The sequence below is a fragment of the Pezoporus occidentalis genome, unplaced genomic scaffold (genome assembly GCF_034315485.1).
Source record: "Pezoporus occidentalis ecotype Australia unplaced genomic scaffold, CSIRO_AGI_Poc_V1 ctg55, whole genome shotgun sequence".
Classification (NCBI taxonomy): Eukaryota; Metazoa; Chordata; class Aves; order Psittaciformes; family Psittacidae; genus Pezoporus; species Pezoporus occidentalis.
This window is the reverse complement of record NW_026915888.1, coordinates 4343754-4368427: the sequence shown is the minus strand read 5'-3', so window position 1 is coordinate 4368427 and position 24674 is coordinate 4343754. Positions and strand designations below refer to the sequence as shown.

At 49.6% G+C, this 24674-nt stretch overlaps 1 protein-coding gene across 1 annotated transcript in view; it reads left to right on the top strand.

Moving 5' to 3' along the window:
* The first annotated feature begins 740 nt into the window (after window positions 1-740).
* The window catches only part of NR3C1 (nuclear receptor subfamily 3 group C member 1), a 62477-nt gene continuing 38543 nt past the window's right edge, over window positions 741-24674 (top strand). The window contains exons 1-2 of the mRNA XM_062638179.1: window positions 741-1025; window positions 3034-4222. Coding sequence (XP_062494163.1) covers window positions 3048-4222 — 1175 coding nt within the window. The 5' untranslated portion in view covers window positions 741-1025; window positions 3034-3047. The remainder of the gene's footprint in view (window positions 1026-3033; window positions 4223-24674) is intronic.

Here is a 24674-nt window from a genome sequence, read left to right as displayed (position 1 = left end):
AGAGAAGAAACGCGCATCTCCCTCGCACCCCGCGATGTCCCCCCTCGTTCCCTCTGCTGTCTTAACGGGTCTTTTTCCCTTCTTTCCCCGGTTTTGCACCCAATCACCCACCGCCGTTACACCCGGCCCAGAGCCGCCCAGCGACCTCCGAGGCGGCTTCCCCTCCGCTCCTCGCCTCCCCCCGACGAGCGGAGCGGCTCGACCCTTTCCCGGGGCCGGGGGGGGGCACGGTGGGAGCGGCCTCTCCGCGCTGCCGCCCTCGGTACGGAGTTCGGGAAGCGGAAAGCAGCGGAGCGGCGCCGCCGGGGAAGGGGCGAGCCCCGCCGGGCAGCGCCGCGCCCGCAGCCCCGGGCCGCCCGCGCCGGCTGCAGTTGCCCGCCGCAGCCAACAGGTCGCACCGTTCCCCCTCGGCCGGGCGCTGCCCCGCGGTGCCGAGCGAGGGGCGGCAGGGCCTGCGGGCTGCGCTGTGCCGCGCCGAGCGAGCCTGGCCCGGCCGAGCCGAGCCGCGCCGACCCGTGCGGAGGGAGCGGGCGCGCTGCCGCGGCCGCCCCTCTCGGTGCCGCCGGTCTCCACTCCCTCTCCACGTCGGGGAGGCGGGCGGAGGGAGGGAGGGAGGAGGGAAAGGAGGAGGGGGAGGAGGCGGCCGCCGCCGTCCTCCATTTTGTGGCGGGGGCAGAGCATCGCCGAGCGCGGCGCTGCCCGGCGGAGGGACGGGGCGGGAGGGCGCGGGGGGGAGGCAGGAGGCGGGGGAGCGAAGTCCGCGGAGGCAATTAGCGCTAATTAACGGAGGGGGCGCCGCGGCGGTGGCGTCGGGCGGGGCGGGGACTAGGTCAGGGTCTCTGGCCGGCGGCAGCAGGAGGAGGAGCGGCGGCAGCAGCGGGGGGAGCGGGGCTGGCCGCCGCCGCGGCCCCCGGAGGGGCGGCTGTTGACTTCCTCCCGCCCGCGCCCTCGCCCCTTCCAGCCCCCGCCGCGGGCGCGATGGCAGTTGGCGGCTGAAGGAGCCCCAGCGCCCTCCCCCGGACGAGGTAAGGGCGGCGGGGGTCCCGCGGGGGCAGGGAAGTTCCCGGGAGGGGGAAGCGGCGGCTCCCCCGCAGGAATGCCCCGAGCGCGGCGGGGGGGGGGAGGCAGGGGCCGTGGAGCCGTCTGCCCCCGGGAGGGTCCCGGTGGGACGGGACGGGGGGGGCACGGAGGTGCCGGAGCTCCGCGGCCTCCCCCCAGACGTGGGTGCCCCCGGCGGCGGCGGTGGGAAGCGGGACCCCCCCGGTCCGGGCCGGGGTGTGTGCGGGGTGTTGGGGCCGGGCAGGGGGGAGCCCCAGCGCCGCTCGCTGCCGTGGCTGGGCTGGTTTTGCAGAAGTGGGTGTGCCGGGAGGCGGCTCAACAGGTCCCGACACATTTCGCTGAAAACTACTTTTGCGGAGCAGAATTTCTCGCAATTCGGCCGTTTTCGGCGCTCGCCGCTTTTTCCTGCTTCGGGCAGAGCCTCGCGTCTCGTTTTTGACGCGTTCCGTGCACTGGGTGGCTCGCTGCGGTTTTTTGGCGCTGGGGGAATTGTCAAATGGAATAGCGACATTTCTCCCTCCCCCGTCGAAAAAAGAAAAACCCTAAAGAGGGCAGAACTGGGGGCACAGTTGTTAATTTTTTCCCTGCTCGCTGCCCTGGTGTCCACCTTAAATGGCCCAGCGATGCTTCAGTGCCGGCTGTGATCCATGGGGGCCCGGGGGGCTCCCGGTCCCTGCCGTCTGCTGTGGTCCCGGCGGAGTCAAGGGGCCGGGGGCTGTGCAGGGGGGTGCTGAAAGCCCAGGGCAGGGTTTGCGCTGAGCTGCGCCCGCTCGGGACGCTCCTGCCCGGGGCAGAGCGCGCTGGGGCCGCCTTAAATTTCTTCACACGTGGGGAGTTTTTGTTGATCTGGGCCCGCTTTGGCGCACAGAAATAGCTCCGCTGCTCGCAGCCGGGCAAGATGGGCGGCGGGGCCGGCGAGCGGGACCGCGACCGGCTTGTGAGCGCCGTGGGTTTAACGGGAGGATGGAGCTGGGGCTCGGGCACCGCCGCCTCCCGCGGCCGCTGCGCGCTCTTGGCTGGGCGCTGCCGGGGTTAGGCCGTAGACAGACACCATAGGAAAGTTTGCCGGAGGGTTTACAGTTATCCGCTAAATATTTGTGCTCTGTGCTGAAAATAAACGTAGGAAATACAGACAGATGCTTAGATGTGTTGTCGGTGCGAAGAGGCGTTCGGTGAATAGCCCTGAGCCGTTAAAGTGCATGGAGCTAATAAAAATCCTGCTTTATTTTTAGTGAGCTTTTATTTATAGATTGGGGGTGTATTTAAGGAACCGGGTGGCGTTTATTTCAAGGTTCACGAGTTGTATTTTGAGCTGAACCTGTGCAAAGATAGGAAGTGGTGCGTTCTGGGGCGGAGGGGTCGGGTGGCTCCTGGTCAATAGCAGACCGGTTGGATTCGGGCTGCTGGGAGGTGCATTGTTGGAGAGTCGGCTCCGGAGCTTTGGTACCTGTTGTGGGAGATGCATTGGAACCTACAGGGAGAGGGGGAGACTGGCTTGGGAAAGCTGGTGAATGCCGTTCTCCCCAGCCCTGCTCAGGATGTAATTAAATACCAGGGGAAGTTACTGTGCAAAAACTGTAAATTGGGCACTTGAACAATTCTTGTGCTTCCTTCCTCACTCGGATGCGTGACAGAGCCAGCGAGTGTGCTCAGAGAGATGTAGGCTGTGGGCTGATGGCGAGGTGCATTCAGGCAGGCTCTGCTCCATCCGGGCTCAGCAAAGCTTGAAGAATCAAACTTCCTTGTTACCAGTCAGAAATAAACATAGAACCAGCCCGACCCAAACAAAACCCCCAGAGCAGGGGGTTTGGGAAGCATGAGGCACGTGTCAGCTCATAGCTCGCTTTGCTGTGCTCTCGTTGTCAGAGCAGCTAAACCAGGTTTGCCAGGCTAATTGTTGAGACTGTTTTTTTTTAAGCTGTTATTAAGACGTCCTTGCTGTGCTAACTTTGAATGCTTCTTGTCTTTTTATAGCTAATGGTAAAGTAATGGATTCCAAAGAATTGCTTAACTCGTCGGATCAAGGCGAAGCAAGGAAAAATGCGCTCATCAGTACCAAAGGAGGGATCGTGATGGACTTTCGTCCACCCTTCAGGGGTGGAGCTACTGTACAAGCCCCTGTGTCTACATCTCCTCTCCCCACGTCTTCTCAGTCAGATTCCAGCCAGCAACCTGCTTTGGCTGACTTCTCGAAAGGGTTAGCAAACAATGTGCCTCCGCCAGACCTTTCCAAGGCAGTGTCGCTCTCGATGGGACTGTACATGGGTGAAACTGATGCGAAAGTGATGGGAAACGACCTCGGGTTTTCGCAGCAGGGCCAAATCGGCATCTCTTCTGGAGAAACGGACTTCAGGCTCCTGGAAGAAAGCATTGCGAGCTTGAACAAGTCCTCGAGCCTGGCAGAGGACACCAAGGGAGCAATATCCTCTGAGGTGCCGCTCGAGCCGGAGTTCCCAGGCATGGCTGGCCGCAACGTCCCTTTAGAGTCAGGAACTGCAGTCCAAAGCCAGCCTGGCTCGAACGGTGGCAACTTGAAGTTATTCTCTGAAGACCAAAGCACCCTGGATATTCTCCAGGATTTAGAGTTGCCACCAGTGTCGCCTGGCAAAGAGCCCAATGGGAGCCCGTGGAGGCTCGACCCGTTGCTCGATGACGGCGGCCTGCTCTCCCCTATATCTGCGGATGATGCTTTCCTCCTGGAAGGGAGCCTGGGCGAGGACTGCAAGCCTCCTATTTTATCTGACACTAAACCTAAAATTAATGACCGTGGTGACCTTTTACCCAGTTCCAAAATGCCGATGCCTCAAGTGAAAACAGAAAAGGAAGACTTCATTGAACTCTGTACTCCTGGCATAAAGCAAGAAAACATGGGCCCAGTTTACTGTCAGGCAAACTTCTCTGGGTCAAATCTGCTGGGTACTAAGGTCTCTGCCATATCCATCCACGGCGTCAGTACCTCTGGGGGGCAAATGTATCACTATGATTTAAATACTGCATCGCTCTCTCAGCAGCAGGATCAGAAACCAATTTTTAATATCATTCCATCTCTTCCTGCCGCCTCAGAAAATTGGAATAGGTGCCAGGGATCAGGAGACGAGACGTTGGCCCCTTTGGGAACGCTCAACCTTTCTGGCAGACCTGCTTTCTCTAATGGCTATTCAAGGTAATTAGTTTTTGTTGCTCTTTATTAAAATACTCTGAGCGTGTTGAGCACAGCTGCGTGCAGGCTGGGGTGGGTGGGGGCTTGTTGCTCGGTTTTCCTTTCCAAGTCGATTATCCCTCTTTCATCTGTCATGTATGGCTGGTCAGACATCACCGGGGCCTGTCCGCTCCATAGCGCGATGGCAGCTTTAAGCCAGTGTTCAACTGTTGGTCTTAAAGGGCCGAAGAGAGGAAGGGAGCTGGTGTGCCTTAGAAAAGAAAGAAAACCTCCAGGTTACAACCTAGAGGGAAAATTGAGTACGTGGTGGAAGGATCCCTACACGAGGCAGTATAGAAGGAAGTATTTCTGTGTCTGCAAAAGCAGCTTCATTCCCAAGGGTTAGAGGATCAATCACTGTGGGGTTTTTTTCCTTCCTTGTGTTACTTAAATGTTGTGCACAAAAATAACTTGGTTGCTGGGTAAATTTCTAGAATTGCATTTAAGCTGAACTAGAGTTTTAGCTTTGCTTCGTATTGCAGTTACCTTACATGGACAAGAAGATTCCCGGTGGCAAATACTCAGCGGTTTGTTTAATAACTGCATTTAAAGAGATAAGAATATTTGCAGTGAGATTTTAAACATACCTGGAGTTTAACTCTTCAGTAGGACTGCAGGAGGGTTTGCTCAGGGGGGACTTGGTGAGAGCGGGGTGTTTTAGGGGAGCTAGTTAGTGCATCTTTCAAGTGACTTCGGAGTAGGGCTTTCTGCAGGTAATTCAGTGGTGCGTGCTCAAGTAAAGCCCTTTCCCTCTGCCCCTCCGCAGTTAGGGAAGTGGTGGCAGCTTTGTTGCTTCGTCGCTGTGCACATCTCCTCTCACAGCTGGAGACAGGTCCTTGTCTCAACAATAACACCTGGTTGTGTGTTTCCCTTACCTGTTCTTTGTGTAAGGTACGCTTGCACAAGTGCAGAGCTCGGTCTCAGTGGTGGAAGGGGTTTTTGCTGCATTTCTGCCGACTCTTAGTTAGAAAATGGCTCTTCAGGTCCTTACGTGGAAGCAGTAAGCGTAGGCTTCCAATGAAGGGTCTGGTTTAGCTTTCTGGGTTTTCCTGCCCCACTGATGGATTGATCCCTGGAGTATCCTGGGGCTCCCCAGGCGGTGCGTGCTCCGTTTTCCCACGGCTGGAATGGGGGGTGTGGGGACTTCTTTGTTTCGGGAAGACAACTTTCAGCTTGTATTCTGATTTCTGTCATCATTTTTGTCATGAGTTTGTGTTGGTTTTTTTCTGTGAAGTGTTTGAAGCAATTTGCAGTGTAAGGAATCCAGAAAGAAAATGGGAATTTGTGGATAAATCCTACTTCGCTGTTTCAATATTGAACGTGCCTTGTCATTGATTTTTACAGAGTAAAACTCCTCTGTGCTAACATTTTACATGATCAGTCCAACTTCTGTGTTGGTTTTTGCTTCTCTCATGGGGGTTTTTTATTTTGCTCACTGCATCTTTAGTGGCAATCGTTATAAAGTCTGTATCAAAGCAAGAGGAACTGTTTCCGGGTTTGGGAGATGAATTGCAGTGACTGAGCAAACAGATTCCTTGTAGATAATGGGAACGTCACTTTTGAGAACACTTCTGTAAAGTTCATGCATTGTTTTTGTCTTACGGGACTGTGTGGGTAGAACCATGTTCATGGGTGAATGGGTTACATGAGTGATTGTCTGGCTTTTGGGGAATGCCGTAACCACTGGGTTTGTATAGTGGGTTTCTGATAATGTCATGATGAAAAACCCACCCAAGCTCCTGCATCTGGTGCAGGAGTAAGAAGGGCACCAGTGGTGGATGTTAACTGTTGTGTCGTGCAGCAGCTCTGAGGAGGTGCTGAGGGTGTCAGGGCTGAGCAGACAGTGGGCAGGAGGGGGCTGTAGGTTGATAGGATGGGGCTGGCAGATGCCCTTGGCGGACCGAGTGCCTGTGGTAGGCACAGGAGCATCCTCAGCATCTGCCTGCACCAGGGGCAAGGCAGGGTCCACAGCACTGTGCTGCCAGTGGTGACATTGGTGCTTCCTGCAAGGTCATCTGGGATTTTACTGCTTTAGTTTGCTTTACAATAATGGAGTATCTTTTTCTTAATCTAAGGAGCATGGAAAGAATTTGGGGGTGGCTCCTAGTTGAGTTCTGCGTAAAAATTCATTCTTTCTAGCTTCCATGAAAGCTGTTCTGACTTCCCAAGGATTTTTACACCCAAACCCCACCAAGTCCAATTCTAAAACCAGCATGGTTTGAGTCTACCTTTAGTTTTTTTTTCCCTCCCTCCTAAAATGGAGGCATCCCCATCTCCTTTGTAAAAGGTTTGAGGTACTGATGAGCCCTGGGCTTGAGGCAGGAATTCTCTTTCTTCCTGAACCTTGTCAGCAATGTTTGGTCTAAACCCAAGGAGTCTGGGGGGGGTATTGCAGAAGACTCAACAAGATTGGCCTTTGGTTTAGAAACAAAGGGAGGACTCTCCTGCTGCATTCTGGGGACTGCTTTTTGTGTGTTGCTGTAGGTGCTAATTGTGCGAGCGCAGGCTGGGATTTTGAGGATTCAGAATGGCTGCATTTCAGTTTCCAGTAGGAAATACTTCCGTGTTGGTAGAATTATTTGACTTTTCATAACATATTAATGATCCGCTACACACATGGGGAGAAGAGCTGCAGTTTGGTGTTCAGGTAGTGTTTAATCCAAGTGTTTTAATGGGCAGCACGCGACGTCTCTTTATAGTCTGGAATTGATGTCATGCAATGTTTTGAGTGATTTTGCTTGTAAGGATCGCACCACATGTGGTCTTTAATGAGACAATAATCAGGACTGAGAACACTAATGCGTTTTCCTGTGAGCAGGAGGAGGCGTTGGGAAGTTAACAAGCAGAACCCAAACCTTGGCAATCGGTTTGATGTGAACGAATCGGTGATAGTCAATAGGCTGCTGCCTGTATCTCCAGCTGCTGAAGAGCCTGCCAGTGCTTGTGCTCATGTGCTGCAGCTCAGTGTTGCAGCAGCTGATGCTCACCATCTTCTTGAGCAGCAGCAGGACAGCTTCATTCTGGGGTGGCTTTGGTGAGCTCTCCCATCAGAGCAAGCGAGCTGCTGATGAATCACAGTGGAGCAAACTAAGGAAAAGGTGGAAGAGCTTAAGAGGGAGGAAAAGGTAGGCACGTGGAGATGATTTGCCTTGGATTTTCTTTACTAGAAGTGAGATGGCATCTGGAAGAGGAGTAAAGCTGAAAGGCTGAAAGCCCGTTGGTAAATGCCTCACTGAAGAATTATGGGGTTCGATGATGTCTGTGTCTGATGGGATGTTATTTGTGATTTATTAACAAACGCCAGTGAAAAATGTTAAATTTCAAGGAAATGGTTTTAGCAGCACGCACTCAGCAGGCTCTTGCGTGGTATCTACATTAAATCCAGCTCGGCTTCTTCATTCCTCTAACTTCCTGGAGATGTGGCTTGTTGTGGGGGGAGTGAAGGACGAGGAGAGCCAGCACAGCGACACAGGGGTTTCTGTGCGCTCTTTCTCTTAGCCTACAGCCAGACTTTACAAAGCTGGGCCCCACTGGCAGTGTTAGGGCTTCTCCCATTACATTTGAAATGGTTCCTAGTGCTTCAGCTTGTGGGGGATAAGGATCATTAAGGAAGTTTAAGAAAGGGCAAGAGCTGAGGGAAGCCATGAGGGAGGAGGAGAATCTGGAAGGTGGTAGAAGCTCTGCTGGCTGGTTGCAGTCCAAAGCCTTCCTCCCAGGAGAAGTTACCTTTGTGCCGTCACTCCATAGCGGGGATTCTCCTTGGACTCGGGCGTTTTACTAGAAGGAAGGGGAAAGCAGTGATTGTTTGCTAGAAATGGTAAAGGTCAGTTGTGCGTTTGTCTTACCGCATTGTTTCAGCTTGGATTCCGGCCAGGGCTGGTGGCTTGGCACGGTCGGACACAGTGCTTTAAATGCTGCCTGACTCAGCAGTAAGTGATGTACGGTACAGAGGGAAAGATGTCTTTTTTAATAATTCCATTTTGATATAAAAACCAGACTCATTTGCAGTGCTTGGGGTTTCAGGAGTTGATGTTGTGATTTGTCAGCTTAATGTAATACTGTACTTGGGTCTGGAGTCTTGGAAATGCATGACAAAACAGCTCATTGCTTTGGCAGAAAGGGATGAACTGGGGAGGTCCTGCAGAATGTGCTGTAAGGCACTGTGAAAGGGTAGCTAGGTGGATAGGAGGTCGTGGAAGGTGGGATCTGCTTTTCCCAGTTCTGGCTGCTCATTGAGCTAGCTGATAGCTGGGAAGGTTTTTATAAGTCCAGCCCAAATTGTTAACTCCTGCTAATTTATTTCTCCATACAATGATCTCTATTTTAAGCCTACTTCTAGCTTTGAAAGCACCGGCTGGTTTTTGTTGCCCATTGCATTTTTGGTCCATCTTAAATAATGGTTGGACCCGACTGTACTCTTCAGCTGCCAGTGAAAGTAAAACTGGCGCTGAATCAGCCCTTCTCACAGATCTTTTCATATATGTGGAATATATGTGTTGCACAACTCCTACATCATGTATTTATGGTGATAAAGATGACTTTCACACAGTGAGAGAAAATTGTCTTGGAGATGCAAATGTCCCTTCTTTGACTATTACTGCTCATTCTGGAAATGAGCAAGTGGTAACTGTGGTACATGTATATGTAACTGCAGGCTGGAATTATTTCTATATTTTAAAAGGTTACCAAGTCATAGAATCATGGGGTGGTTTGTGTTGAAGGGACCTTAAAGCTCACCCAGTTCCACCCCTCTGCCATGGGAGAGACACCTTCCACCAGAGCAGGTTGCTCCAAGCCCCATCCAACCTGGTTTCGATGCCCTTCTCTATTCCCAGGTCTCTTTTTATCACCACCACCTACCAGATGGGCCTTTGGGGGCTTCCTATATTGTACTTATTTATTTAAGTGTAACTTGCCTAACCTCAAGTAGTGAAAAATGACAGAGGAGGAACCTAGCGCTGCTTGTACCAAAGTGGTACTGTCTACCTGTTGTAAAATCAGAGCTGTTCTCTCTTCCATACTCAGTTCAGTATCTCTGTCCATGAGCATTACTCACCATTCTTGAGATAAGTAACCTGTCAATGTAATCCTCTTCTCAATGCAAGTAACAAGCAACGGGAGAAGCTTTGTAGAGCTGCAGTTCTGATTATCTTGGTTTTGTGAGCTAAAATAACTGTCGTGTGTCCCCTCTGGCACACAGAAAGGAACTTAAAACGCGTTCATAAAATGACCAGTTTTTAACTGTTCTTAGAAGCGCAGAAACAGCATGTGTGCAACAAGGTAGTTTCTGGGAAGACTGAGCTGTGCAGCACAGCGTGCCGCAGACCCCGGGAGCCTGTTGTGTTAAGCTCCCTCTGGTTTTATAGTCTTTGTCTCCCAGAGCCTGGCAGTGTACACACATTTTAATCTTATTTACTGAAGTATTAGTGCGCTGCATTGTTGCCTGTGCAGATTATTCGTGTTCTCATCACAGCGGGTTTCTGACCGATTCACTATAGTATGATACCCACTTACAATACAGCCTCTGCTTAAATAACCAAAACGCTTGTAGACCAGGAGTTAATCCTATTCTCAGTGCTGGGCTCTGGAAATACTGGGCAGATGCTGTCAGTGGATGGGCTCATCCCCATGGGACAGACATGAACCAATACAGCTGGAACAGATGACACACACACAAAAAGAAACAAATATTTTCAGCTCATTGTCTTGGCACTGACTGTACATCAACTGGCTTCAAGTATCTGTGGGAAAAAAACAGCAGTGCATAAACTACATTTGCTTTACCCATGTGTGAGGGCAGAGAACCTGGGACTGTGGCTTTGCTGGTCACCTGCAGGCGCAGCAGCTCATGGGGTGTGCTCCAGCCCTTGGGTGTCACAGACTTAATTACAAGGGGCCTGGCGCACTGTGGACGTGCGGCTCTTGCTGCTGTCTCGTGGGAGGACAGGAGGGTGCGGGTTGTCCCCCGTGTAGAACAAGTCCAGCATCTTGAATGACATCAGGTAACTGGAGGGGTGAATAATTGCGCTCCCAGAAGTGGTGTGTTGGGTTGGGAAAACCATTTAGTGCAATTACTCTGCTTCTCCTGGAGGTTTTTCTTACCTCATCTTCACTACAAAGAAGGTGCAGTGTTGAGCACATGCCTCCTGCGTCCTCACCGGGCTTGCCTTATGCCACCCTCTGCCGTGATGTTTACTGCCAGGTATCTGGCTAAAATGATGTCTCCCAATATCCAAGCTATGCCCTTTATTGCTTGAAATACAACCGTATGTACTGTGACAAAAGGCATCCTGCCACCCTTGTGGCCCACACCGCTGGGTTTGTCACGTGGCTGCTTCCCGTGTCCCAGTGGTGCATCCTGGCAGGAGCACAAGGTGGAACTGCAGCTTCTCAAGCCCTTGTGTGGGGCGAGGCGATGCTGGCCAGCACCTGGGGCTCCGTGTTGTGACATAGGTGATGTCAGTTGTTCTGGCTGCTCTTGTGTGAGGCTTCAGTTCAGATTCCAGGACACGGTGTTACTTACCCAGGATATCATGTAGAGATTTATAATAATGGTTCCTTAAATCAATAATCACTACAATTGTGTGGATTTCTGGAGGAAATTCTGCTCTTCAGAAGTCGTCTTGACATCTTCTGTGGAGTACATTTCTGTACCCGCCAACTGCATTCTTAATATAGTCTGTATCAACTGGGTATCATTAAAACTCCAAGTTCCATCTGTACCTGTGGAGTTCACAGCCCATGTTGAGTCCTCCTAGAAAATTACAGTTCTGATGCACTTTGAAAATGACCCAGCAACCAGCTGCTAATGTTTTGTTGTATATTGTTATCCACCGCTTCCACTTTCTGATTAAATACCTCAGTTTCTTGAGATCACAAAGGCAAAACTGCTGATGGGGAAGGATTTCCAAAATAATAATAATGTCTGTCTTGAATTCAGCTCGCTGCTACTGTAACCGAGTTAAGAAACAGAGTTCCATTTTAGATTTTACAGTAATGCATTCCTCATGTGATGTGTAATAGGTTTGTACAGATCCTGTGTGTCAGGAAACAGCTGGAGATCATGATCGTATTTATGCATCACGGTCACACAAGATTTAATATGAAACTGCTGAGCAGCAGGGCACAACTTACTCTTCTGTTGCTTTATTCACATACCTCATATTTCTGGTTGCTTTCATTTGCATAACTGAGTGTTAAGGAAGCAGGTACTGCTCAGGATGCTGGTGTTCTTTCAAAAAAGAAATGGGGTCACAGATGAGTCGTTTGACTCAAAATAGTGCCCAGGAAGCTCTGGCCACTGGCTGCACTGTGCAAATAATGGAGTATCAACCGTGGATGTAGTTTATACAGATAAGCAAGTAATGGCAGTGATGTTATAGCTCTGTGGGTTGGTGTTCGTTTTTGTTTGGTCTGGTTTTATTCTGGAGGCTCACAGATTATCGGACTCTCACGAAAAATGGGAAAAGGCCAAAAGAAAACTGGGGGAAGTTCTGTAATCGTGGAAGGTGTCCCTGCCCATGGCAGGGGATGGGAACTGGATGAGCTTTAAGGACCCTTCCAACCCAAACCAGTCTGGGATTCTGTGAATTGCCTTTACCTAAATGATCTGTGGTGGGCTTCTGGCTACCTGGGGCACTTGGGTCTTGCCTTGTGTTAGGAACTGGGGTTGTGGTGTACTGGTGGGTTTTCTATCTGTTCCTGTTTCTGGCTACCTGAATTTCTGCTTCTCCTGGAAGCAGCACGATGGAATCACACGTGTCCCTGGAGCGGAGGGTCCAGTGTCCGTGACAGGAGAGAGCAGCTGATGGGGTTTATTTTTGTTGTCATTGCTTGGGGAACCTGCTCGCCTGGTCTGTGTGTCTCTGTGGTCATACGTGGTGATGTAGGAGCAGGCTCTGGTGTGACTCCATGTGGCAGAGGAGCTGCAGTGGTGTGGCACTGGGTGTCAGCGGTCTGGGGGAGCCTGGGTCTGTGCTGCTCTCCTGAGCTGGGTTTAACTACTTAGAATCCATTCCCAGACGCTGTTAAGGGAGGAGGACACATGGAATGGCTTGGAAGGGGGTTGGATGCCAAATTGATGCCTTGTCAGGAAAGGATTGTGTGATGTCTCGTGTCTCTTAAAAATGGGTGTGCATGAATGCAGGTATAATGTGGTATCTTAAATAAAACGTATGGATTTTCTGTAGCTTTTCATTTGATCAGATGATGTAAATTGGTATCGATACGTCTTAAATCAACACATCTGCTCCATAGGCACATTATGTATCACTGCATACCCATGTACTTTTTCCTCTTGCCTGTTTTTGTTCCTTTCCCATGATTCTATGATTCTTTCTAAGAGTTTTCCATTACCATTCTGAAACAATAACTTACTGAAGGCATCAGCTAAAGGTTTCTAATGAATCAGTGTTGAAAACATGCATGTGCTGTGTTCACGCATGGGGATTTGTTAGGCAGGAATGCAGTCCATGCATGTTAACTCAGCAGACAGTACAGTTCCGTGTCCTAGTTTCAGTTTGCGTGTTACCTGGCTGTTTTCTTCTCTCATTTTTTCTCTTGTGGGTTGCTTCAGCAAATCATGGTTGAACCCTTACTTCAGTGTGCTGTTTTCATGTGTGTATTTCAGTGCTCCCCTCTGTTAGACCCCAGAGGAGAAGAGCTATGATGAGGCTGAGGGGTTGCACCACTTCTTTAATTTCAGTAAGAGGAATGCCTGTGTTTGCATTTAGCTCAGTAGGATTTGCTCTTAGGAATATGCTAAATGTTGTATTGAAGAGATACTTGCTGTGCAAAGAGTGGTTTTAAATGGAATAAAATGTGAAGGAAGAGTGAAAGGTCGCAAGTTGCACTTTCCTGAAAACAGACGGGTTTGTTTTCACTGCCTTGCTCGGATTTCCAAACAAACACGGAGTAAAACTGATTTCTAAAGAATGACAGTGGGTCTTTCTTGTCGGCTGGTTTCGTACATGATGTAATCCCCTTTTGGCGGAAAGGGGAGACTTGTAATGCCTTTTGTCTCACTTGCTTTGACCAAATGATTACAAGAAAAATGAGCATTAAATCGCATGCTCGCTCTCTCTTATTTGAAGTAGCACAAAGTCTAGGAGAGATCCCACATCACAAACGCACTCTGCAGACAAAAGAGCTGCTATGTTAACACGTATTTCGGAGCATTTCTCTGACCCGCTCTACTGTTCTGCAGCCCTGACCAGGCTTCTCAAAGATCATTTGCCCACACTGATTTCAGTGGGAAGCAATCTGTGTGAAAATCTGAGCGCTGGTCAGCTGTAAAGGCCCTAGGTTTCATTTTTCTGTAGCTGTATGAGCTGTGCCGTTCCTGCACACGGGTTTCTGCTCAGCCCCACACATCTGCTGCTTTGTGAGCTGACACCTTCATCTCCGACAAAACCACTCTGACGAGTTCAGTGGTGAGTTAGCTCCTCGGAGCTGGGGGAGACAAGTCCGTTCCAACCAAGTGCCAGGTTACGTGCAGGTTTTGCGCACGAGTTAATAAAAATGAAGTTTCGTGCTAAAGCTCCTTGTATAAAATGCAAATGTCGTACAAATGCGAGTGCTCAGAGCTCTTTATTTTGAGCAGCAGAGCATTCTTTTTTTATTTAAGTGAGCAGTTAATATTAGGATGCCTGCAAGATTACAGTCTTAGTCACACTAGGTATTTGACAGCTACTTTCCAACCAGAGCAACTGGTTTGACAAATGAGCTCGGACCTATTTTATCTCGCTAAAGATTCTTCTTTGAAGCCTCTTTTTAACACGTTAAAGGTTGGAACAGCCGATGCTGTATGAAATAACAATCAGGAGGTTGGCATATTGCTAGCAGGGCACTTGTGTGTGTGGCTTGCCCACTTCCACCTGCAGACGAGAGCAGGGTGGCCCAGTGGCACAGCACGGCACGGCAGGGGAGGGCAGGACACAGCAGCAGTTTCTATTCCTGGCTGCCCCCAGCCTCTGAACGGAGGAAGAGCTTTAAAGGAAATGCAGCATTGAGCTCTTTGACTCTTTCCAAGCATTCACAAGTGCCACCAGCCCTGCCTTCCTGTGCGCAGCGTTTCGAGCGAGCATCCCGAAACTGCCCTCCTGGTTTAAAATGAAATGAAAATGAAATTTGAACGGAACACATCCCTCACAAGGGGGGCCCTTAAACGTCATGGAAATGAACAGCAAAACTGCAATGCCAGATCTCATGAACGCCGTCCAGACACTCAACAGTCACAGAGGTCTTAGTTTCCCAAACTGTTACTGCTGGTGGCATCTGTGTTCTTTTGGCCTCTTCTTTGAGCACGAACTTGGGTTCCTTTTCTGGATGAGGGAGTCTCTTTCGAGGTCCTGCATTAAGGACAGGAAATGAGAGCAGCAGTTCTTGTCCACTTGTGTTTTTCCTGCTCAGGGCTATTTCTGATGGTTCTCCTTTTGTGAAGGTGGTGCAACTCCTTGTCCCTGCACTGGAAGTTAGCTGATGTAATGACTTTGTGAGTGTGGTCCAAGCGCTGCGGTGCATGTCCCCACTCTGACAGAAGCCTCTCTCACAGGACGATGCTGCTGTGTGGGATGGGATCACATCTGGGGGTTGGGTTTGGTTGTGTGTTCAAAACATCTGTAGAGTTTTAAAACCCCCTCAAAGACGGAAGAGGTGGTTGAGTGCCTGCTGTGGCTACTGGTGACACTGGAGTATCCCTTCTAAACACATGGAACTCGCTTACTAAGTGATGCCTGTCACTGGGTGCTAATTGTAAGGTAGATTTTTCTAGATTGCGTTTAAAATCCTGTGGTTTAGCAACGATGATTCACCGTCATGTTGTAAGAAACTCCATAATTAAACAGTAAACTATGTCAGGATATTTATGGGATTGGGAAGTTAGCAGCCTCCCACAGGCCATGGCGGGCTCCACAGACACGTCAGCTTTGTGTTTCTGGGAAGCGTCTGTCTGTGGCAGGGTAGAGGTGTCCTACCCCAGTGCTGTGTCACCATCCCACACTCCTGGCTGGAACTGGCCTGGCCTCTGGCGCAGCCTGAGACCTCATAGCAGCTTCCAGTGCCTGGAGAGGAGCTTTGGATGAGGGCCTGTAGGGACAGGCCAAGGGGAATGGCTTTAACCTGCCCGAGGGGAGACTGAGATGAGCTCTTAGGCAGAAGCTCTTCCCTGTGAGGGTGCTGAGGCGCTGGCACAGGGTGCCCAGAGAAGCTGTGGCTGCCCCATCCCTGGCAGTGCTCAAGGCCAGGTTGGACACAGGGGCTTGGAGCAAGCTCCTCCAGTGGAAGGGGTCCCTGCCGGTGGCAGGGGTTGGAGCTGGAGGAGCTTTAAGGTCCCTTCCACCCAAGCCAGGCTGGGGTTCTATGATTAAAACCCAAGCTTGTGAAGGACATTGCCAGGCTGGGTGCCTGCTGCAGGCAGCTCAGCACAGGGACCAGGGTGGAAGCAGTGGCAGGATGTCCCAGCGTGGCTCCCATAATCAAGTGGGCTCGGTGGGACCCAGGATGCTGCGGGTGGGTGAGCCCGGCTTCTGCCCTTGCCCCATGGAGCTGTAAGGTCACTGAGCACGTGGGTCACTTGGGAAAGAGCTGCCCTTGCTCCGGGCAGGAGAGCTCCTCCTCACCTGTGTCCTGGCTTCCTGCGGGGGACGTGCAGTGACCTCAGTGTGCTGGGGTTTTTCTTTGCTTTCAAGTCTGTGACGTGTGTCCTTGCCAGGAGCCATTTGTAAAGCAAGAAGCCAGCAAAACCCCCCAGGTTGTCGTGGAACTGCGGTTCTTGTGTGGGCCTGGGAGCTGGCTGCGGGGTGGGAGCCGAGGGCAGGGCTCAGTGGTTGCTTCTCAGGACAAGAACTCGACTGAGGGTGTGAGACGGGGCCTGAGCACGGAGCGTGAGGAGAGGATCTGGGGTGGCTGGTGCAGAGCTGGGTTGGGTGCTTTGGGGCATCACCTGCATGGTGTTTGTACAGCATGGAGCTAGCGCTGGGTCACGGGAAGGGGTTCGGGGTTGTCATGGCAGGGTGTCTGAAACCCTTGGCTCAGTGCACAACAGCAGCCCAGAAGGTAAATGGGGTTTATTGGCAAGAGGGATAAAGGGGAAGGGGTTCTGGCTTGTGCTTTGCTCCCATCGCCATGGCTGTGCTGGTCCGTTCCATGCTGCCGCTTCCCGAGGGGCTTGGGTAAGTTCATGATGTGCTGCCAGAACACTTTTGTCTCCAGTGCTTGAGACATCGTTCCCAAACATCAGCAAGGTAAATGGACAAAATGGAGGAGGAAAGTGCCAGCAAAGGGAGCCCAACATGTGATGGCGTTAAGTGCAATCCACGGTGGTTGCAGTGATGTCTTCCTGAGCTGCATTCATTTTCCCTCATTGTTGGTTCTGGTGCATGCGCAGGTGTGTGTATTCCCCCACCCCGTGTGTTAAATTCCATATTTTGTCTTTAAAATCGCAGATAAATCAAGGTAATTATAGGAAGCCGGGCGCTCAGCCTGCTGCCTGGGGAAATTCCGGTGTGCCTGAGCCCCAGCCTTCACTTCAGCCAGCGCTCACAGTTCCAAAGACATGCGAGAAAATGAAGTCTTGTGTTACAAAGATAGGTTCTTCTGGCACACGTTTTGCAGTCAGTGATGTCCCCGTCCCCACAGACACCCCTCGCGTTGCTGTAGCAGCGTTGTCCTGCTCCTGGGCTGCTGCCACGGACGCACCATTGAAAGCAGCCAGGCCCCTGGTTCTGCAGGAATCGGAATTCTTCTCACTTCCATTGCTCCTTTCTCTCCAGCTTCACTGCAGAGCGGTTACAGGAGCAGATTCAATGGAAATTTAATAGGAGCAGCACAGTTCTTTGCAAATCCAAATGTGATCTTTAGAAGCGTTGTCTGCAGGTACAGCTATAATGTCATTCAGGGAGAAACAGAAATTGACAGTGTTTTACCAATCATTTATTTGGATTTATTTTCTAATAGCAAAGGATAGAGCTCCTCCTCTTCTCCAGGCTGAGCAAGCCCAGCTCTCTCAGCCTGTCTCCATAGCTTCTCTTCAGTAGGGAGCACGACCATGTTTGCTGTTCCCCCCCAGCAGTGCTTTGTAGTACTTCTGAACTCCCAAAGAAGCACTGAACCTGGGGGGTTTGCAAGGTGGGAAGATCAGCTGTGGGGAAGGAGCTTGTTTTTCTTCTGGGTGTGCAGTGGTGTGTGTTTGGCAGGTGGTTTGGTGCTGTGGGGCAGGTCAACAGCAGCCATGGGGACAGCCCAGGTCCCCCTTCATACCGTCTCCTTGTGTGTGTAACCGTGTGGTACTTCTGTACATCTCTCCTGTTGCTGCATGTGTATCAGCTTTCCCAGAATTGTGATTTCAGTGAGTAAAGCTGTTCCTGATGCATAGGCAGGGACTGACGTTGGGAACCCGTCACAGATTTCTTCCCTGAGGGCTCTTTTTGATCCTTCCTAAGTGGAAGGAGTCATCGTGCAGATACTGCAAAGCATTAAATGCTTGGACTTACCCTCACACAGCGTGTGGAAAGTTAGGACTAATACAAACAAGCTGATGGCTGGACGTTGCGGTGGTAGATGTTGCTGTTGAAATGAGAATTACTGGCTTCTCCAGCTTCTATTTTGAAGAACTTCCCATGCCTGTAAATGAGCCCAGGCTGGGAGTAGTTGATGGCACCGTCCTCGCCGGGTGTTGGTTTACTCCAAAGAGCATTGTTTTGCTCTGGTTTCTGCAGCTCAGTCAAGTTGTATTTGCAGGTAACTTCAAAGGGAGTGCTTTTTAAGTCAGTATTTCAGCAGTTGTGTCCTTGCTGTGATGTGTGCAGTTTGGTCATAGCAATGTAAGAGCAAAGCCCTTGGTACAGCAGCTCCTCAAGGAAGAGCTGGTTTACCTGTCACTGCCCTGGACTACCTGAGGTCCTTCTTCTCACAGCTCTTGGTCTGTGCATTTGGATTCCTCTTGACTACACCAGCAGTAGGTGTTCACGTCAGTTTGTCTCTGTTATTTTGCATTTACATTGCCGAGTGAGACGATTGTAAACTGGAGAATGTTATTAATTTCCTCTTTCTGCAGGTGTCCCCTGCTTTCATTAATAAGCTGGGGGGTTCATTAATATGGTGGGGTTGCTATAGTGACTGCCATCCTGCATCCCAAAAATCTGAACCAAATATTTGGTTGCCGTTTTGTAACATTCATTAACATTGACGTTCACTTGGTCAAGCATTTTGGCCCACAAAAACTGCTCTGTTCCCATCCCAGTGATGCTGGTTTCCATTATATCACCAGCCAGCAATTACTGAAGCTATATACAAGTGTATTTTAAGATTTTCAGAATGAAACATATTTAGATTAGAATGTACATATCAAAGGGTTATATTTGATACTTAATATTGTTTAGAGAAGTAAGATGCCAGATTTGTCTCATTGTAGACATGCAAATGCAAGATGAACATTCTGACTCACGGGTTTGAGGTCTGTTGGTCAGTCCCAGTGTGTGGGATGAGGTTGGAGTGTTCTGTCATGAAGAGTGGTTCACAGTAAAGTCTTTCCTTCATCAAACAGCCAGTTTTGTAACTGTCCATGTAAAGCAAGAGGAGATCCAAGCAGGTCCAAGCTGCTGACCACTGCTCCACCAGGACGTGGTCCCTGGCTGTAGTCACAGGTGCTCCTCCCAAAAGAGTCCTTGGGGCATGTTTGAGCAGCAGCCACTACCCCAGTGCTGGCAGGGTCAGTGAGGGGCTCAGACCCCAAAGCTTTGTCTGCTTTAAGCTAGGAGAAGGAGCTCTTGAACAATCCAGGAGGGACGGAGGTGCTTCCTGTGGTCCCCACAGCATCTCAAGACTGCAGCTCTCATCAGCAGGATGAGCCGGGCTCCAGGACTGACTCCAAACCTGCGTGCTCAGTAAAACTGCCCTGAAAGCATGATGTGCATGGCTGGGTTTGCTGTCCTTTCAGCTTTTGGAATATTTACAAGCAGCCGTCAGCAGTTCTTTTTCTCGTGAATCACAAGGTTAAACTTAGTCTTAAATAACTGAGAGCTCTTAAAAGGAATTAATGTCTGTGGCTGTGCTGCTTCTCTAGTGGTGCACGTGCTCTGTGCATATACTTACTCTTGCATGGAGCCCTGAAGCAAGAGGCTTAAATGGAGGACACAGGCATGGCAGTGTTGTTTCTCTTCTGTAATACAGTTCCTGCTGTATCTAAGATGCTTTGTTTGATATATGAGGGGTTTAGTTTTAAATATTTGGTTTTAAGCATCTCTTTTAACACTGGCCTGTCCCGATTCAGCAGTGGCTGCCATCAGTGGTGACTGCTTTTAGCATGGTCTGGTTTGCTCTTCCTTCCTCTCTGAGCAGAAAACTTGGTTCTTTTTTGGATCCCCGGGTCCCCTCGCCGTGGTTATCAGTGGTTGGACAACAAGTAAACAACTGACTTCAAACGGGCCGGGTGCCAGTTGGCCACGAGCTACCCTGCCGCTCGGGGCTGTGCTCAGGAGAAGGCTCTTCCTTCGTCATTTCCTTTCCTTTCAAACACAAAAACCGAAACCTCCCTTATTCTTCCTTCAATTTCCTGGTCTAAATACTGAAACCGGGGAAGGGCGGTAGAGATCCTTGGGTACTGGGTCTGAAGCATTTTTCAGATTAAGGTCTTCCAGCATGTAAAGGGGCCAACAGGAAACCTGGAGAGGGGCTTTGGACAAGGGCCTGTAGGGACAGGCCAAGGGGAATGGCTTTAACCTGCCCAAGGGGGGACTGAGATGAGCTCTTAGGCAGAAGCTCTTCCTGGGAGGGTGCTGAGGCGCTGGCACAGGGTGCCCAGAGAAGCTGTGGCTGCCCCATCCCTGGCAGTGCTCAAGGCCAGGTTGGACACAGGGGCTTGGAGCAAGCTGCTCCAGTGGAAGGGGTCCCTGCATGTGGCAGGGGTTGGAGCTGGAGGAGCTTTAAGGTCACTGCTTAACAATTCACCTCTCAGGACAGTGTTTTCTGTGCATTTTGAGCTACGAGGTAGGGGAAGGGTGACTCAGAATGTTAAGTGGAGCTCTCCAGGTACCAGGACACATCCGTCCAGAACAGCCCGCGCTTTGCACTCGTGTGGCTTGATTTCTTCAATATTTTAGTGATCTAATTTAGGTAATGTGAACTTAAAGACGTCTATGCTGTAAGCTGGGGAATAATGAGACTGAATGAATGCCTGTAATTGATCTTCTTGCGTGTGAAATTATGCTAAAGATCTGCCAGGAAACTCGCTTCTTTTCCTGTGTCCCTTTTCTTCCCCCCTCAAAATACGCTCACGTATTCCAAAACAAAATACTTACGCTGGGAAAGCTTCAGCACGTGGATCGAGGCTCGTGGTTGTGGCTCCCTTTGAACAGAGGAGGATTTCTTTTTCAAAGGCACCAGCACAATGTGTATATTATTCATTCCAGCTCATGAGCTCTTCAGTCTGGGATAGATGTATGGGCAGGTTATTATGGCGTCCGTTCAGCCAACACTGCCTGTACCAAGGAATTACAACTGTTGGGACATTAAAGGAAGTCTGCTTTTACAGGGAACTTACAGTATTTGTTTCTTAAACAGCCATCTTGGATATTACCTCTTCTTGGCCTTTAGTCTGAGGTCAGGAAGGAATCAGAGGATGCCTTGGCGATGGTGAGGGAGTGAAGTTCTGGATAAGAACAAACGGGCACGTATTCCGAGTTTCTTACAGGGCTTTGGAAAGTCTAAGGAAGAGACCCAACTTTCTGTACCCTGGAAAATCAAAATAGCAGGGTTTTTTAGAGGAGTGAAGGCTCTTTATAGGAGCTGCTGCCTTTTCCAGTGGCCTCAAATAAACGTGAAGCTGATTTGACACAGAAGGGTGAGAAGCTCTGCTTTCCACTTGTGTGCTAAACCCTTTTCGCACTGTACTCCAGGACTGCACTTAACAGCTGCTTTTGAAAACAAGAATACTTGGTAGAAACCGGTTTTGAGTATTCTGAATGGTTTTCTTCATTATTAATTTTCCATTTTAACACTTCGACACTAAAGCATGTCCGGTCCATTTCGTGTCTCCACGATCAAGTTAAGATTGTTTGGCGGTTTCTCTGCTCTTTTCAAGGCCTTTGTTTCTCTAAGTGACGATCCCTGTAGTACTCATAAAGTGATGGGTTCTGCTTGGTGGCATTGTTAAAAATGCTGAACAGAAACAGTCTGAAAGGAATTGAATCCCATTATTCCTGACTTCACAGCGCTCTCAAGTGACTCCCAGCCAGGGTAAGGAGGCTCTGGTGCTGCAGTGGGAGGGCAGGAAGGATGGGTTTATCCCATGTCTGTAGAGGTTTCAGAGGAGGAAGGCTGCAGATGAGCGCGCGCGGTGCCGGGTGCAGCCAAGGCTGTAATTAGTCATCTGCCGGGCTCTGCAGGGCGCATCTCGCAACGCGGTGCCTTCAGCACATCGCACTCCCACAGCACAGAGTTTTGGAAACACCTGCACGTACACGTAGGGTGTGTGCACGCCTGGACACACGTACATGCCCTCAAGTCTGGTCGTTAACCGCTTGCAGCCTGTTAACAGCGTGCTCTGTGGGTCCGGAGCTGGAATTCCCCACGTGGTGTTAGCAGTGAGCCATGGAATTTGTCTCCTCCTTGATGAAAGCCCTTAAAGTATTCCAGGTTTTTCCTTCTAAAGCTTAAAAACGCAGCCAGCACCGTGGATTGAGGCTCAGCGCAGTCATGAGATGCTGAAGTGGGCGACTGCTTTGCCTTTTTAACCCATGGGTGCAGACGTGGTTCAGCCCGGGGCAGATTTCCTGACCAAAGGGAGACTCTCACAACTGGAAGCCCTTAAGCAGAGCTGAAAGAAAAGTGCCAGATGCTGCAAAAGCAGCGATTAAAACTGCAAGAATAAGCAATGCAGGGAAGCAGTTATCATTCTCGCCTTGAAAAGGCCGCCTGCTTATCTCCAGTGCTTGGCCTCACTCAAGCCATCTACAACCAAGTTGAAGAACTACAGACCTTTGGCTCTGTTTGTTATTCCTTTATGGATTGTTGCAGTGGAAAAATGGTTTAAGTTGTGACTGTTCCAAGCTTTTTGAAACAGCACAGCTTTCACAATACACAGAAGTAGCATAAATAATGGCAGTTGGTGGGTTTGTTATTTTAGTGTTATCAGAGACAATTATTACGTGTCTCTCGTGGTGCTTGCTTTGCTTTTCCTCCGGAATCAGGGAGTCCTCAGCATCTGGCTTCAGAGGCCACTGGGAAGTGACAAGAGGTCAACACCTTGGAGAATCAGTTCTTAAGTCTTGACCAACAGAATGAGGGTTAACAGGAAGCATGTGTATTGCAGGTAGGAAAACCCGCATGTAATGATGATGCATTCAGCGTCAGAAATAAGCAAATAGGAAACTTAAGAAAGTAATTCCTTCATATCAATTTGAGTATAATTTATATTCAGGCCTTGGTTAATCTCATCTAAATTTAGGTGTTCCGAGGTCTCAAATTTAAGAACATCATTATCCAAATCAGTTTTCTGCATTAGGCAGTGGGAGTTAGAAACAGGCTTGAATTATTCCTCGCTGTTAAGTGTTGCCCTGTATTGACTAGGTCAGTGTTTGCTGTACCTCCTGTGGTTCCTGAAGGTGGCTGAGATCAATTTGGACTCCAAGTCTGACCCTAAATTAATGAGTTTATTTATTTATTCAAGATGTTATTCTTAGGATGTGTTTTCCCTGCTCGTGCCAGGGGTTGGACTGGATGACCTTTAACAGTCTCCTCCAACCCAAACCATTCTGTGAGTCTGTTAGTTGTTTCTCATTTTCTGTGGCAGGGGTTTATGTGTTGACACCATCTCGGGTACGTTTTCAAAAGCAGTCATTTGGGACACCAGCACTGTGTCCATTTTGCATGATTCGGATACTATTGTGACTTTCAAGATCTGGTTTGTCCCTCTCAGCTAGATCCTGTTACTGTATTGCCACGAGTATATTAGATAGAGGAAACCCCCCTTGGCAAAGCAAAAGCCAAACCCATTGTGTACTGTGGGCTGATTCCATAACGCAGGCTCCTTTTCCTTGGGAAGGGCCAGTGTAGCAGCAGTGCACGATGACACCTCACCATGCAACAGCAGCAGCATCCCATGCACGGTCGGGAACTTGTGTGGAGTGAATCCCTGTTTAAACCTGGGCTTAACCACAACCTTACTGCAACAAAGAGGGAAGTGTGCAGTCCATGGTCAGTTGGTTCCTATGAGGCAACTTTCTTGTTTGTCAATTTGACTTTGTTTAATGTTCCTCAGGTGAAACATGGAAGTGACAGAACAGAAACGTTGGGCTTGTGCCTTACTTCGGAGACTCTGTAGTGTAACAGATGGATGTTCAAACTGGAAATAATGCGTGTCTTTGATCCTACTCTTACTTATTTCACCTCAAAGTAATCCTCTGGTAATTACCTGCTCTTAGGGGCTACTGAGAATCTGGACTGAGTGAACACAGTGCTCTGGAGGAGCCAGGCTCATCCCAGCTACTTTCGGAATGCTGCTTTTGTTGACGTGTCTGAGAGCTTGTGTGATTCTTTGCTTTTTACCCTTTGTTAAAAACAAGCAGATTAACCGCTTTCCTGTTCCATAAGGATGCTTTGTTACTGAACTAGTTTATCTGAAGCTCAGAAAAGATGTGCAAGGCTAAAACAGCTTTTGTATGAGGCATGAGAGGGAATCTCGTGCAGCTCTGAAGTTTGCTGAACAATTTGATCAAGTATCAGTCATGGATTTTACTTACAGACCAAGGCCAGACTCAGATGACTGATGCTGTGGGGTACAAGAGGTGCGAGTCCCCTTCCGATCGTGGCATAGGTCTGGGTACACCTCTCTGGTGTACCTGGGGACAGGGCATCAGCATATGCAGAGGAGCACAGAGTAGGTAAAGGAAAGTTGTACCACAGCAGGGTCTGGTTGAAATGGATCTTCCCCACCTCTTCTGAAATGATCATGCAGTGAATTCTGCCTTACAAGATACTTGAGTATTAAACAGCCTTCCATTTTCCATGAGGAATACTGCAGCTCTCTTACTGGAACAGTTTGTAGACTAAACAGGGATGGCTTAAAAACTTACTGCAGGTGTGAATGCAATGTGTCCTGTGTTAAGTAAATCTTAAGTAACGATCATAGTTAAAATTTTCAGTTTGAGATACCGTGACCTATTCTATTGGCAAATCTGAGTGACCACACTGGCAGTGAAAGATACTGAAAGATAATGGTGGGTTGTAAGTGAGTTATAGTGGGCATTAGGACCTTTATAAGAGTGCATGTAGTTGTAATGAGCACTGAAATTCAGGAAAACAAAACATAGTTTCCAACCAGGAAAGTTCTTAATGCTTTACTGAGAGGATGTTCTAATTCCTGCTGCTTTGAACCTGAAATAACAGCACGGAGCAGTCCTTAGGACATGCAAGATGCTCT